The sequence below is a fragment of the Helianthus annuus genome, chromosome 15, assembly GCF_002127325.2.
Source record: "Helianthus annuus cultivar XRQ/B chromosome 15, HanXRQr2.0-SUNRISE, whole genome shotgun sequence".
Lineage (NCBI taxonomy): Eukaryota > Viridiplantae > Streptophyta > Magnoliopsida > Asterales > Asteraceae > Helianthus > Helianthus annuus.
This window is the reverse complement of record NC_035447.2, coordinates 170,208,001-170,224,465: the sequence shown is the minus strand read 5'-3', so window position 1 is coordinate 170,224,465 and position 16,465 is coordinate 170,208,001. Positions and strand designations below refer to the sequence as shown.

The 16,465-nt window shown below is 35.9% G+C and overlaps 1 protein-coding gene across 2 annotated transcripts; it reads left to right on the top strand.

Annotated features, from left to right (window-relative positions):
* The first annotated feature begins 314 nt into the window (after positions 1-314).
* Positions 315-8,089, top strand: LOC110912765 (E3 ubiquitin-protein ligase RNFT1). 2 transcript variants are annotated; one of them, XM_022157568.2, is made up of 8 exons: positions 315-1,190; positions 2,523-2,599; positions 2,688-2,856; positions 3,292-3,380; positions 5,693-5,857; positions 6,555-6,632; positions 6,759-6,865; positions 7,755-8,089. In XM_022157568.2, the coding sequence occupies exons 1-8, from the start codon at positions 635-637 to the stop codon at positions 7,858-7,860; spliced, it is 1,347 nt and encodes a 448-aa protein (XP_022013260.1). In that variant the 5' UTR covers positions 315-634; the 3' UTR covers positions 7,861-8,089. The 2 variants fall into 2 exon arrangements, with proteins under 2 accessions (XP_022013260.1, XP_022013261.1); XM_022157569.2 differs by having other exon boundaries at positions 316-1,190; positions 6,762-6,865.
* The last annotated feature ends 8,376 nt before the right edge of the window (positions 8,090-16,465 follow it).

Below are 16,465 nucleotides of genomic sequence, written 5' to 3'. Positions count from 1 at the left end.
CAAAAAACCAAGCCAACTGCCACGTCATTAAGAATTCCAGGTCAGGTACCACGTGAACACACAAGTGCCACCTCAACAAAAAAAACTGATTAGGTTAGGTTTCAGTTAGTTTGGGAGTGTTATGGGCCAATAAGTTAGAAGTTGAGAGTAATGTGGCATAAATCAAATAATTGAAAATGCTATTCCAATTGATGAAAATTGAGATTATTTAAATCCGATTTTATTTATTTATTTATTTATTTTTTATTTTTTTTCAGAAAAAGAAATGAATGTGAAAAGTTAGGTTGGTCCATGGCTATTGCCATATGCTCTTCTCTTGCTGTCTTTGTCTTCAAACATCCCTTCTTCCCCTGTCCTCTTCACCCCCAAATTCCATTACTCCATCCACTATCCTTTTCTTCCACACCTACAACTCCCATTTCTTCACCTCAATCACACCAACCAAACCCTAACCCTAACCCTAACCCTAACAATCATGATCAAACCAATCATCATCACACCTCAATCCATATCCAAAACCGATCATCACACCTCAATCCATTGACTTTCATCGCCACAATCAAGCCCTAATTCACCCAAACACCCTCCGTTACCCGATCAATTTCCACAATTCGAACATTAGGGTTTCAGTTTGATGGAGCCAGTAGGCGTTGGTGCTGCCACCACAAATTCCGATACTTCCGTTGCGAATACGACGTCGAATTCATCTCAAACGACGTCGTTTCAGATACTACGGTTTTTACAAGCTCCGGTAACTACTTTGTTTGAATACTCTGGTTTTTTACGGCCTAGGTTAAGTAATAGTAACGAGTATTATGAATCTGAGAGGTTGATTTCACGTAGAAGTAGTAGTAGTTTGAATGATTTAGGTGGTGCTGGTAGTGGTAGTGGTAGTGTTGGTAGGAATAGTGAGAATAATGATGGTGAGGTTTCGATTCGGATAATTGGTGATGGAGAGGAAGAAGAAGGGGGAGATGATGGGGATAATAGTGATTTGGATGGGAGGAGTGGTGGTGGTGGTGATGGGAGTAGTGGTAATAATAATAATAATAATGCGAGTGATTCGTCGAATCAGAATCAGAATCAGAATCAGCAGAGGTATGATTTGCAGCAGGTTTCGAGGTGGATTGAGCAGATTCTTCCGTTTTCTTTGTTGTTGATTGTTGTGTTTATTCGTCAACACCTGCAAGGTACTTGGGGCTGACTTATCTTTTTTTTTTTTTTTTTTTTTTTTTTTTTTTTTTTTGTAGTTTGTATCAAGTTGTATGTTAAGTTTAAGTTCTAGTTTTTTAAACGTTGTGACTTGTGATGTTTTTTGTAGTGTTTGTTTTGAGCATGAATTGTTTTGTTACCTTTATTTTTAACTAACTCAAGTTAGAAGCTGCAACTTAACCTGATTGTTATAGTGTAGTGACATTGACAATATTTACTACAAGCTATGCAGTTAATGTGGTCCAAAATGAAATATCGGTCAAGGGCCGGCATTTGAGATTTAGGTTATCGTGGTGGGATATCGGATATTTTAATGTCATGTCATGTAGAATTTATATATACACATATATAAAATGTAAAAGATATATAATATTAATAGTAATATCAGAAGTCGAAACTCTAAAGTGCCATTGCGCTAATACTTAATTTTTCAAACATGATCTAATCGTAAGCCATGAAATCTTCCTCCGAGTCATCCAAAATACCTGTCAATATCGCCTGTAATATCGGAACCGATATTCCGGATCGCTATTCATAGTTATTAAAGCGAGCGCCCAGGCGCAAATGAAGCCCCGGGCCCAACAAATCGTCCTGAGTGCGCCTCGCGCCTTTAATAACTATGATGCCGATAATCTTGTGCATAGTTATTAAAGCGAGCACCTAGGCGCAAATAAAGCCCCGGGCCCAACAAATTGCCCTCAGTGCGCCTCCCGCCTTTAATAACTATGCCGGTATTTGACACCGATATTTTGTAGAGGGCCGGTATTTGACACCGATATTTTGTAGAGGGCCGATAACTGATATCCCACCGATATTAACTGCATAGTCTACAACATTGACAAATTATGCTGCTTGAAATATGGGTGATCAGGATATTAGTTATTATGGCCTAAAATTGTTCATTTTTGTGAAGTGTAGTTTTTTAAGCCATAAACGCTATCTAATACAGTTAAAATTTAATATAAGATAAACTGTGTTGCAAGTGATTGTATCACAGAAAGAACCGTCTTAGAATCTTTATATTTTTCTCTGTTGGCTAGAAGTAGCTTCCTCCAGCAGGTTTAATTTCTTAGCTTCATCATTTCATTTGCTTAGATGTTAAGATTTTGGTAAAGTTTGGATATTTACCTGATTAAGTCTTCTTTATGCTATACAAATATGCGTTACTTCTCGTGTTTTGGAATTGTAAACCACATTCTTTGTATGGTTGTAGATTTGTCAAATTGTGTACATATGTGCGTATTTTATCTCTTGGAGCTGTATTTTGACTTTCGAACTCATGTGAATTATTTGTTCGCGATTGATTGTAGGTTTCTTTGTAACAATATATGTAACCGCTTTCATGTACAAGTCAAATGACATTCTTCGTAAACAAACAGCTTTAAAGGTATGAATTCACTAATATTCCATGATTCAAAATGGCTTTCGATTTTCGACTCGATTTCTGTCAACCTGAATGATTGGGGAATTTGCAGGGGGAGAGAAAACTATCCGTTCTTGTTGGCTACAGTATAATCTTTATGCTTCATGTGGTTGGAGTATACTGGTGGTATCAAAATGATGATCTTAGCTACCCGCTGTTCATGATTCCGCCAAAAACAATACCGCCATTCTGGCATGCTATATTCATAATAATCGTAAACGGTATGAAAGTTATTTTATTTAGAGTAAATTGCCAAATTCGTCCCTGAGGGTTGGGCATGTTTGCCATTTTCATCCAAAACAATTTTTTGTACAATATAGTCCCTGAGGTTTGGACATTTTGGCCATTTTCATCCAAACATCTAATTTGCTTTATTTTTTTTATCAAACATTTGGATGAAAATGGCAAAAAATCCCAAATCTCAGGGACGATTTTGGCAAAAAAGTTAGACGTTTGGATGAAAATGGCAAAATATCCCAAAAGTGAAGGACTATATGGTACAAAAAAGTTTTTTTGGATGAAAATGGCAAACATACCCAAACCTCAGGGACGATTTTGGCAATTTACTCTTTTATTTATTGATGTACTTTCTTACCTGACTAGACTACATATTGAGTATCTTATTTTTTGTTTGATGAACAATTTATTTCCTGCAGATACAATGGTCCGGCAGGCAGCTATGACTTTAAAATTGGTACTGCTTATGTACTATAAGAATGGCAGGGGCCATAATTTCCGTAGGCAGGTAAGTTGATGCAATTTAATATCTAAGCAGTTAATGCGGTAAAAAATCGAATATCGGTCAAGGACCGATATTTGAGATATAGGTTACCGCGGTGGGATATTGGTAATTTCAATATCATGTAGAATATATATATATATATATATATATATATAGCAATTTAATACTACCAATTCAGTATACTCTCCTACCATTAACACATTAACCTTTTGCAACTTGCAAAACACCAACAATTGTAGCAAGTAGGAACTGATTAAGAGTTAAAACACTAACTTTTAACACTAACAATTAACAACTAAGACTTAAAACAGTAATAGCAGCAGCAATAAGAAGAAAGATGAATGGTAGAACTAAGAAGAAAGGTACTGATATCGGTAAAATCAGTCAATATCGCTGATAATATCGGTACCAATATTCTTACTGATATTTGACATTGATATTTTACATGGGGACCGAAAATTGATATATCGGTATCACCGATTTAACTACATAGTTTAATATGTGTCTCATAAGAACCGCAGGGTGAGAAGTTGATTTTTTTTCGAAAGTGTTGTTGATATTGAAAATAGAGTAAAATACTTTTTGAGTCCCTATGCTGAATAATGGGGGTGGTGGTGTACTGGTGGTTGGAGATGGTGGTAGTGTCGTCGTTTTCTCCGGCCAGGTTGCAATACAGCAGGATGTGTATATGGTAACGTGTGAATAACTTTAGCAAGTATTTTGCCAACTGCTGAATGGTTTGAGATTTGTTGATGACACACGAGTGAACTCATCTGATAAATGAACAACGGTGTACCACTCATATAATCCTGAATGAGTTCTTAAGAAACGATAAGAAAATAGCAGTGACATTGTCGGTTGTATGCGGATCCATTTATTTTTGTACTGGTGTCACCATGTTTTGGGATCCTTGGATGGGTATAGACTCGATTTCCATATTTCTTCAGATCGGGATGAGTCATAGATTGTGTTTGGGCTTGTCTCGAAGTAAATAAGCAAGTAAATAACGAGAAGTAAACATTGACGTCACAAAATTGAAAAACTACCCGTGTTACTATTTTAACACACAGAAGGAAATGGAGAGAACAAAAAGGAACTGCAGTGCAGAGGCATCGTGGGTCCGTGGTTGTTGACCCGTTGGTGTTGACCGGTAGGGTTATGGTGGGTTTGTATCATCAACTTTAATAGAACTTTTGATCAAACTGGTTAGCCTGCAGTGTTGTTTGCCAAATGAACTACAATCACTTGCCTCTCAAGTCATGCTGCAAATTCATGCTTTAGCACACACCATCTCAAGTTTTTATCAATTTGCAAAATGCAGGAAACATAACAAGAAATACCACTTTGTGGTTGAAAATGCAGTGGTGGGGTTGGGTGGAGGTGGTGGTGGAGGATGGTGGTGAACTGGTGGTGATGTGTGTGAGGTCTGTGTTTCCTGGTGAGGTTGTGAAGTGGTGGTGGTGAAGTGGGGTTGAAGATGGTGGTGATTAGGGTATTTTGGTCATTTCATAAAAAAATAACTGAGGAAATTTAACATAGTTAGTTAGTCGGACTCAAATCCACCACTTGTGGCCTAGTGGTTGAAAGGCTTGGGTTTTCCAATGGAGACCCAAGTTCAATCCCCACTTGTGTTCACCGCTTGTATTAGGCAATGATGGATAGAGCCTAGCCTCCTTGCAGAGGTGCTAAGTTCTATCCTGAGCCCACCTGGGTTTTCGTCCCACCGTGTGTTACGCCAGAGAGTGTTCAGCTCTTGTGGTGGCACAACGTCTGTCAAGTGGCAGTCGGCGGTATGGTTTTCCGGGGGAACGCCCAATCCAAACTCTGAAGCCCGCGTGGGCCTGGTTAAGACAACAAAGTCTGGCCAAAGTGGGGCAACGGGGCTCTCCAATTTGGGGAATGCGGTGGCTTAACACAAGAAATTCGCCGTTCCAAAAAAAAAGTTAGTTGGACTCAAGTTGTTGCAATTGTCAATAAATTGGACTCAGATGGTTACAAATTGAAAGATTAGGTGCACAGGGCGTTAAACTTTTTGATTTTGGACTCAAGTGGTTAGAACCACTAAAACACAGGGACTCAAAAAGTAATTTACTCTTGAAAATATTATCAAAAGTATATTTGTTTTGTTTCTAGAGCTATGGTAACCGGGTTCACGACCCCAGGTCGGGTTGTGAACTTCGGTTACCATAGTTCTAACATTAAAAAAACGATATTTTGGGTGTGCTTTTAAAATGAGCAATACTTTTGAAAAACCAATGTGACGAGTTAACATAATTTCATAACTTTCTGACCCTTTTGATATTTTACCATTTTAGGGTCAAATGTTGACACTGGTCGAGTACGCTCTGTTGTTATACCGTGCATTCTTGCCTGCTCCAGTTTGGTATAGATTCTTTTTGAACAAAGAATACGGGAGCCTGTTTTCTTCTTTGATAACAGGGTTATATTTGACTTTCAAGCTTACATCAGTAGTGGAGAAGGTATGTAATCATGAATTTCTGATGTAAATGAACCGAACGAACACGAACATATAATCGAACACATTATTTTGTTCATGTTCGTTTATTAAGAACGGGCATGTTCGTGTTCGTTTAAACGAATGTAAACGAACATAAACAAACAAACTTAAAAGAACATAATTTAACAAACAATACACAACAAAAATGAACATAGTTGAAGATTACTTAAATGAACACAAATTAGCATAATTTTCTAAACATAAACATAAAGTAACTTTTTGCATAAATTAGTGATTGATTACGATAAATTCCATTGAAAACCTATTTTTATTGCTAGAAAGCCCAATTATCAATTAGTTATATCTATCCAAGTAGTTAGAAAGTTCCTTTTATGTTTAATATTTGTATAAATATACCTACTTGTGTATTTAAATTGAAACGAACATAAATGAACGAACATTAACAAATGTAAATAAACGGACACAAACGGATGTTCACATACATAAATGAACAAACAAAACGTGTGTTCATGTTCTTTTTAACTGAACAAAAAATTGTGTTCATGTTTCGTTTATTACATAAACGAACTTCCCGCCAAACAAGTTCACGAACAGTTCATGAACGTTCGGTTCGTTTACAGGCCTAGTGAAAAATATGTTATTATCGATTTTATGTCGTATTTGAGTTAAGTAACATACTATATCTATCTTCTCTACAGGTTGGATCTTTCTATGCTGCATTGAAGGCTTTATCACGAAAAGAAATGCATTATGGATCGTACGCAACATCAGAACAGGTTTGATAATCAAGCATTATTTACCTGTAGTATGCGATACCATAGTAGAGTCTTAAACTTTGCTTTTAAACAGAAATACGGTTATTTTGTATGCTTTCTGTTTTCATATATTTTGTCTCTTTATAGCAGGTAAGTGAAGCAGGTGATATGTGTGCAATATGTCAAGAAAAGATGCAGGCCCCAGTATTGCTATGCTGTAACCACATCTTCTGTGAAGACTGTGTTTCAGAATGGTTTGATTCTCCTTAAACTATAGTACTATACACATACATACATATGTGTTCATGAACACTTGCTGAACGAGATTTTATGTTCGTGTTCGTTTGTGTTTGTTAATTTTAGGCAACGAACGTTGATGAGCACAAATGAGCACAAACTAATGTTCATGAACACAAATGGAAACAAACGAACACAAACAAGTGTTCATGAACATAATTATATAACACACCGACACTTATTAAATATTTTATTTGTCTGAATTTTGAATTATTTAAATAAAATATAAAAACTTAAAATACTAAGGACACCCGTAGTGGGGCGTTTTTTTAAAAAAAAAAGTTAAAAAAAAAGCGCCGGAAAACGCCCCGGACCCCATTACACCCGGCGTTTCCGGGCGTTTTTTTTGTTCAAATTTGTTGTTGGCGTTTTTTTAAAACGCTCATTTTGTTCTTTTGCATGAGACCATGTGTTTGACCAGCCAATCATCATTTGTTTCCTTTTTTTTAATAATTGGAAGGGGCGTTATCGGAATAATGCCCCACTACGCCACTTTTGCTATAATGCCCAACGCTGACTAGGATGCCACGTGTCGGATAATGCCCCATGGTGGGGGCATTATTTTTGTTCACCACTACGGGTGGTCTAATGAACTATCGAACATGTTACCGAACGTTCACAAACATAAATGAACGAACGCGGCCTCTGTTCATGTTCGTTCATTTTACTAAACGAATGAAATTTCTTGTTCGTGTTCGTTTGTTTAATAGACGAACGAACACAAACGAACTTCCCGCCGAACGGTTCACGAACTGTTCTCCGAATGTTAACATATACCATAATGTACTATTGTGTGTGTGTTTTTTTAATACCATGTTTGTTAAAACCTGGGTGTTATATTTTCAGGTTTGAAAGAGAGAGAACATGCCCTTTATGCAGAGCCTTGGTTCGACCAGCTGACATACGGTCATTTGGTGACGGTTCCACAAGTCTTTTCTTTCGGCTGTTTTAAGTTCGTTTATCGACACACATGTTTCTCCGTTGCTGCTGATGTCATCACAAAGTTAATACACCCGTCATGGAGTCTGCTTGGTTTGTTCTCACCGTTAGCCGGAGTTAGAGTAATTATTTTCTCGCACTATTTTTCTTTTCTTCCTGAGTTGTACAGCCGGGCTTTTAACGTCGCACTCAAATATATATATTCTGCTCGTATAATACGCAAGATGATTGTTTAATTTATGCATTTGTGTGTAGTAAGGTGTGAGCGATGTTTGGTCAATTCTAGTCAATAAACCACTCAAAAGGCTGGTCTTGATTCGGTTTAGCCTTGAAACTCCTAGCGATCACTCTTTCAGGACCGTTTGAAGGATGTGATGGTGCTTGTGTGCTTAATAACACATGCTAGAAACGGATATCTAGTTGTGTTGCAGTATAACTATCGGAAGTTAAAATGGTTGTGTTTAGGGTTAACTATTAATAAGGCCACACGCGTTGCGGCACGGGTACATAGCAAACATCAAATAGATTAGCGCAAGCGTTATGTAATGTGTCAACCATAAAAACGTGTGTTTTGACGTATCCAATATAATCAATGCAACTTAAATAAGCATTACCATATTATAAATTAACAAAATGTTTGTGCATTATGGTTTGTAACTTAAGCATGGGGAGTGTTTCAAAAAAAAATTGTTGATTTTTCATTTCTAACCCAAAGGTTTTATGTTTTGCATTTTAACCTTTTTGTTTTTTTTTTACTTTTAACCCAAAAGTTTTCATATTTTGCAATTTAACCCAAACACATTTTTATTTTCAACTTTGATCCATGTATTTTTCATCCTTTTCAATTTTTTCGTTTTACGTTTTGTTATACTTTTGCGAGTAAACACGCCATAACGTACGTGTGGGTTTCAAAGTTTTTTCGACTATTTTTTCCTGTTTGACAGGACCCTCAGAACGCGTCTATTTTCCCTGTTTGACAGGTTCGTCGCAACGCGCGTGGTATTAGATCGACATAGTTATTCTTTTCTATTTTTACATTTCAGTCTTATTTTTTCGCATTAACATGTCGCAACTGACATACGTGGTTCAACGATTTTACGTATGCCTTTCGTTCGGTGTTATTTTTTCTTTTTATTTATTTTATTTTAACGAGCTTTTCTGGTGTTGTTGATCGCTGGTAGTTGTGTAGCATCAGTGCTACTTGGCATGGTGTATCCCCACCTCCCCGGCGCCCCCGCAACGCGGGGGCCCTTAATACTAGTTTAAATCAAATAACAAAATCCAAACTGGGTTGGTTCATTTAGTGGGGTTCCACCTAATTACTACACAACCCTTACATTTTCATTAAGACTTAGTGGCATCAATACGCATAGTGACTCGTATGTCAAATCATAAGCCAACTAAAAACGTACATAAAAATAAGCACGAAAACATATTATATTTCACCATGTTCATTAACATGAATTTATATTGACATGTACATATAAAAAATGAGCATGTGAGAAAATAAAGTGTTTACATCAAAACGTATAACAACCTAAAACATACATAAAAATAGGCATGAAAACGTATTATATTATACCCGACTCATTTTTAGGAAAACTTTAGATTGAAACGTAAATGTGTACTATTTACGTCCAATGCCAATACATGAATATGTACCGAAATATCCATAAAAATAAGCACGTGAGAAAATTTTTTTTTTAAGTTAAAGAATGAAAATAAGGTGCTCGCGCATTGTGGCGTGACATTTAAGGGCACAATATCGTTGGTTAAGCACGTTGGCACGGTGACATTAACGTGTTTAAGCACACGAAAGAAACGTATAAAGATACGATACCGTTAAACGAAGTGTATTAAGTTGTAACAAACGAACTACCCGTTTCGAATTCATAGCAACATGTAAACGTGATATAAACTAAAAACACAAAGGGAAAAAAAGAAAAAAAAATTAAAAACCAAGGAAGTAAAAGTGAAAAGTTAGAAATTTAGATGATAGATTTGTTATTGTGTAAGTTTTAGGAGGAACACAAATTAGTTAAAAAAATAACGGCGCAAAAATGGAAAATTTAAAGGGAGCCAAAATGGAAATTACATAATAGGATTGTAATTTTGAGTGGGTGGGAAAAAATGGAAATTACAATTTGGGTTGCATAAAATAGAAATTACGAAATTGTCGGTGGCCGTTGCCACTGACTTTGTACTTTAAGTATATAACTAGTTGATGCCTCGTTCGCGTTGCGTGACGATGGCTGAATAGTTCTCAATCAATTAAAAAAAACACTACTATAATTTTGCTAGGAAAAAAACTAAAACGATGATATGACTGTAATTTTGGGCTCAGGGCAAAACTGTAATTTTTCAGGACTAATGAGCAAGTGTTAGGCAGCTCCTTTAGACGAAAAAAATTAAATCGAGTCAACCAATTAAAAAAACACTTTTATAGTTTTGCTAGAAAAATTAAAACGATGGGGAAAATGTAACTTTGAACTGAGGGGGAAATCATAATTTTGTTTCAGGGATAAAATTGTAAATTAAATGGACCAATGGGGTTGAGGGCAAAATCGTAACTTGGCTGTGTGAGAAAAGAAACTAATGGCAAAACTGTAAATCTAAACGGGGCAAAATCGTAATTTTTAATCGAGGGCAAAACTGAAATTTTTAGCTGGGAACAAAAGCGTAATTTATTTTTAAATTAGGGTAAAAACATAATTTTGATGTAACACCTCGGAAATTTACGTCCAATAATGTATTGACACGTGGCATAAGCTTTGGATATGTGAAAACATACTTTAGAGGGACTAAAGTTGACAAACAGTGAAATTATGGAATATAAGGGTCCAAAAGTGTCAACAATGGATAAATAGGCTCTACAATAACCCTACATGATGTTTATAACTCTAATCGGATAAATCATGGATCATACGAAGCGGAAAATATAAGAAAGTGAGGAATTACAAACTACAGGGGCTAAACGTGTCAACATGTTGAATTTATACCTCTGAGTGATCTTTTGGCAGACCCGAAGCTTTGTAATGATAGAATGTACTCACTAGAATATGTGGTAAAAATTTCATGAAGTTTCGTTATCGTATGAGAAAGTTATGGCCAAAACCGTGTGTGAAAGGTTAAAAGCGTCAACGTCGAATTTCATGACTTTTCGGGTGAGCGCAAAGTTAACCGAGGACTTTACCATGTTTGTAAATGTCCCAAGGTCCTTAAAAATCAAGTTTGAAGGTCTAATGAGCAAGATAGAGGGCCAAAACCTCGTAAGCAAAGACCAGGGACCAAAACGCAAACTTTGAAAAAGTTTTGGTGGATCAGAAGACCCAGGCGGCCCGCCTGGGGACCTTTAGGCGGGGCGCGTGACCTGCCCAGCGACAGAAAACCCACAAATGCTAGTTTCAGGTCTGTTTTGCGAGTTGTTTACAGCTGTTATCACCTCCCAAGCTCACCAATGGGCTTGCATGCAATAGAGGACACTTGTAACCTTCTTACAACACCTGCATCACCATAAATCAGATCAAAATCTTCATAAAAAGGGGACTTGAAGTTGTAACCAAGAACTCTTGCATTTTCAAAATTCACAAGATCAACTCCTGGAGCTTTCTGGACGACAAGGCACCTTCCTAGTGATCTCTAAGCTTTGTTAGGACTCTTGTAAGTGTGCATACCTTTCTCTAATTCGTTCTAGCTTAGATTATTAGCCGAAAGTCAATCCGTCGTAACTCTAGTTTGACTTTAAGATTAAACAAAAATGGCTCAGTCATTTCTCAAATTGAAAGTACCTACAAGTTGGTATTTATGTGGGGAACAAACCCTCAAAAGGGTATTTTCTGATTCCCACTCTAAGCATGTTGATTGTCGAGTCAAAGCTTTTCTTAAAAAGTCAACAGAATGTGTTTTTACAAAATATAGCATAAATAGCAATGTAGATCACATGCAACCTGTTTGATCATCAAAATAACTTTGTAATTAATGTAAAAACTTGTTTCATCATGATCAACTCGACAATCTTTAGTTTAAACCCGGATCGGAACCGAAAGTCTCATAAAATGACTTTTTCTTTGACTCTCGATTAGGATCCGTGCATGCATGTTTGAGATCTGCCTTAGAGCTTAATTTGGACCATTTTTTACATATGTACAACTCTCTTGGATTTTACAACTTGGTTCAACACTTATCCGATTCATATGCATGTTACCGGTTATGCTTAAATATGACTATTTTGCCCTTTTTGATATAAAACGCGATTTTTGAAAAAGTGAGAGAGAAGAAATGTTTGTTACTGATTTATAAACTTGCACCAAAAATTTGATATCAGTTTGAGGTCCAGATTTAGAGTTATGCCCAATATCGTAATTTAAAAGCCTTATGTTACTTAAACGGCGTAATTAGTATATAACCTATTTAAACCCACTTTTTGATACCAAACTTTTTACCAACTGATGTTATATAATATTTTGGGATTTTTAAAGATTTTTATTTAATTTTTGGCTGATCGTATCATAGGTCTCTAAGTTTAATTCGGTAAATACCGAATTTACCCTTTTAAGCCATAAAATGAGTTTTATAAATCTTTTTAACCCCAAACCTTTTTCTACTGATTTTATTTGTTAAATAAATTATTTTGAGCATTCTGGAAATATAAAAATATCAGCTTTCCTTTGAAAACCCGGAAACGGCTCTAAATCGCCCTTTTAAGCGTTTTTAACGCCTAGTATGCACTATAACCATATTAAGCGTATAAGATTGATACCTACTGATATTCTTAGTATATTTTTATAAAATAACAGTAAGTATAAGTCTTTGAACTCAGGTTTCCAGTTTTGGCACTTTTAGCCCTTGTGAAGTTACCAAAATACCCCTAAGGTGCATAGTTTGATTTTAAATGATAAGTTTTGTATATGGGTCATACCCTACTGTTATAATATGTTAAATTAAGTATATTTACTGTATAAATCAGACCTGTAACTCAGATTACAAACTTAACTCTTTTATAATCTTTTAAATGACCAAAATGCCCTTATAAGGCATAAGTTGAGTTTAAATTCATTCGGGGCATAATAGAACATAACTTACTGATATTATGACATATTTAGAGCATATTATCTCAGGGAACTTGCATATGACTCTTATGGTTACCCGTAACGCTCTTTTAGCGTTCGGTTCGGTTTATGTAACTAGTTTGCATAAATTGACCGAAACGGGTCAAACATCATCATTTTTGTCTCAAAATCCAGAATGTATTTAGCATACCCATATTATGCAAGTATCCAAACTTGTCGGGTCTAAATCACGTTCTATCCGGTCTTCGCTTAATCGTGCGCTTGAACCGTATCGTCCTTAAAACTAACCGGTCTAAGCTTAGGCTTAAATAGAGACCCGTTAGAAATCTAATAGGTTATTATAAACCTTTGTTCCAGAATAGAAGAACCAGTAAAAGCTACCTTCACTTGCTAGTTGTGAATTATACTTACCAAGGTAAATACTTTTAACTTATTTTCCCTATACGGGCTTGGGTTACGGTATATAGAATACCGCTTGATCGAGCATCAAATCTTACACCTTTGGGTGTTTAATTGAATAATTTGATCGGCTCGTTTAAACAGTCTTGTTTACTTAAAGCCTTTGGGGGGTTAATGACCATGTCCCGGATATCCTTGGCATCATCTTTCGAGATGGCCACGACCAGAGCACGAGGTGTAGGCGTACACCTGTCAGTGTATAACTCATTATTGTGGTGTGTCTATTGATCTTTAACCCGGACAAGATCCGGGCTACTGAACGCACAAGTAACATGTAATTCGTTCACAAGATTATAATAAATAATTATCCCAAGTTATAAAAATGTTTGTGCCTTGAGCATTTAAATCAATTTTCAAACTTTTCAAAATGAGTCAGTTAAATTGTATTTACCAGTGTAAACTGACGTATTTTTCCCAAAAGGTTAAGTGCAGGTACTACACGTAATAGGCTGGCTGTCTTCTAGAGCGTCCACAATAAGTCTCGCAAGCTTGGATGACAATAAATCTGTTGAACAATATCTTATTTTATTTTGATCCGCCTGTGGATCCGTTTCAACTATTAGTGATAATTAATATTACACTTTATTAAAGTTGAAATGAATCTATCTTTGCTTCCGCTGTGCATTTATATATTGTGTTGGTTGTCTATGATGATGCCAACTACGTCACTATACTCCCCACCGGGCCCACCGGTGACACGTGGAAATTAGGGGTGTGACATTTGAACATATGGCAAAATCGTTATTATAAGGAAAAAAACCTAATGGCAAAAATGTAAATTTAAACGGGGCAAAATCATAATGTTGAACAGAAGGAAAAATTGGAAATTTTTAGCTGGGAGCAAAAGTGTAAATTAATTTATAAGTGAGGGTAAAAGCTGATGGTAAAGTCGTAATTTTAAAACGGGTAAAAATCGTAAATTTGTTTGACGAATAGGGGAGTGCCATGCATGACTATAAATATAAACGGGAAAAAAATCGTAATTTAGAAAGAAAAAAAAATTGTCGGTGGCAGGTGGCCGCCCAACTCAACCAATCCAATGGAATCACTATTGCCGTCGATGGTTTTTGTTATAGTAGATAATATAATATAATGTTCATTTAGAATCGACTTTCCTAATTCACATACCTACGAAGCTTGTGTTTTGGCTATATAATAAACTCTTCGTGTATATAATTTTAGGTTTAAGTTGCTATTTACCTCATATCTATATACTATACTACTATATTAAAGAAACTGGGTTTTCTACCCTTCTGGTCATTTTACACACGTATAACTTTTATAGCATTACGTACAAGAGAGTACAAGTTGTTTTAGAGAGGGTAAACTTGTACTTCACCCAAAGTTTTAAGACACTATAGGGGTAATAAGGGAATTTTATAAATACCTTTAATTGAAATAATTGAATTAAGTTTAATCCCATTCATCAAATGTACAAATTTAATGTATTAATTTCTATCTCCTCAGACGAATTTTGTAACCAACTAATTTTGATGGCAAACTTTAATGATTATTAATTGGTATGGAAACTGATAATCCTTTTAGCCTATGTAAAATAACTCAACATTCGCACACTATTTTTTTAAAGAGAGTGAGAGAGTCACGAGAGTTGGAGAAGAGCATCCATCTCCGGCGAAGTTCCGATCACTCCACCCACCCACCATGACCACTCCGATGCCCGCTATCTCTTCTCTACACGATTGATGGCGGCGCTAGAATAAGAGTTCTTCTGCTGCTGTTGTGTGATTTTTGTTTATCACATCAGTCCGAATTTGCATTCTTTTAGGTTCAATTACGAGTTAGGGCTTCCAATTTGGTGGTGCGTTAACAATTTGAGTTTCATAAAGTGTCAAGAGCCACATTAGCACTTTCAAGTTTGGATTAAGTATATATACTTAATTTTTAATCCCTAAATGGTTAGAAATGTATGTGACATGTTTCTTTAATTAACTCAGGGAACTTAGAAGGCGCTTGGCAGACATTTTTGAAATGATTCATACTGATACATGATGATATGCTGGATGAAAGCGAGATGAGAAGAGGTAAAAAAAATTATCTTTATAAAGATGGGCCATGAATTATAGTGTTTGTAATATAGTGGAAAATTAATGACACTTAACACGATTTGGAGGCGGTGTTTGAATTTGCACTTTGATGGTTGGAGAGAGATGGCAATATTGGGAGATAAAAGAGACCACTTTAATGGCATGACGAAAGGATTAGTAGGCGGTGTTTGGGAAGATGACCAGAAGTGTTACAATCAAAAGTTTTGGGTTTGACGTATGTGGTTAGTAGATGAAGTACCGGAAAAATCACCGAAGGTTAGATTTGATTTTTTTTTCTAAAAATTGAAACAAGTTTGTTTTTTAACGATTTCTTTTGATATTACAGTCAACACTAGCTTCTCCCGGAAGAAATGCACCTCGGGTTGGCCATTTTGGTCATCTAGCATGTATCACCAACAAAATCACCCAGTGGGAAATGGTGAGATGTAGTAGTCATTTATGAAATAATTGGTTACTTGAATTTCATTTATTTTATTTTTTTACTTTTATGCAAATCCTTACTTATAAAAGTGTATTGTTATTAGGAAAGTAGCAAATGAAATCAGTGGCAGACTATTGTTCTACAAGAGCGCAACGCTGTTGAAAATGTGTATTAGTGGGCTTGTGGGTACCTTCTAATCATCTTATAAGAACTGTTGAAGTTTGGTTTTGATAATTCTAATGTTTAATCGAAATCCATAAATTGTATATGTGTTCGTTAATTTAATATATATTTCTATTTTTTTTAAGTCAGCCAACCGCAACATTAGACGATAGAAATAGGGATGATGATGACGATGATATTTATAACACGATTATAAATTGTATTTCATGAACTCATAATACTGGTGATTTGAAGGATAAACTGTATCATATACGGGAGCGTTCTCACTTCTTTTATGAGTTAATTGCATAAAAAGGTAGCCATCTTTATTACAGTTCTTTTAAAAACATGTGGGGGTGGATGGTCAAATGGTTCCAACTCACACCTAAAGGAAAAAAAATCACTTTTAGTGTTTATGTCACACCCCCAGAATCCACCTGC

What these genes read in the sequence shown, in the direction of transcription:
- LOC110912765 (XM_022157568.2), top strand. Translation starts at nt 635, where the DNA reads ATGGAGCCAGTAGGCGTTGGTGCTGCCACCACAAATTCCGATACTTCC. An exon ending in GCCATAATTTCCGTAGGCAG is followed by an intron (nt 3,381 to 5,692) that starts GTAAGTTGATGC and finishes TTACCATTTTAG; the next exon opens with GGTCAAATGTTGACACTGGT. An exon ending in GAAGACTGTGTTTCAGAATG is followed by an intron (nt 6,866 to 7,754) that starts GTTTGATTCTCC and finishes TTATATTTTCAG; the next exon opens with GTTTGAAAGAGAGAGAACAT.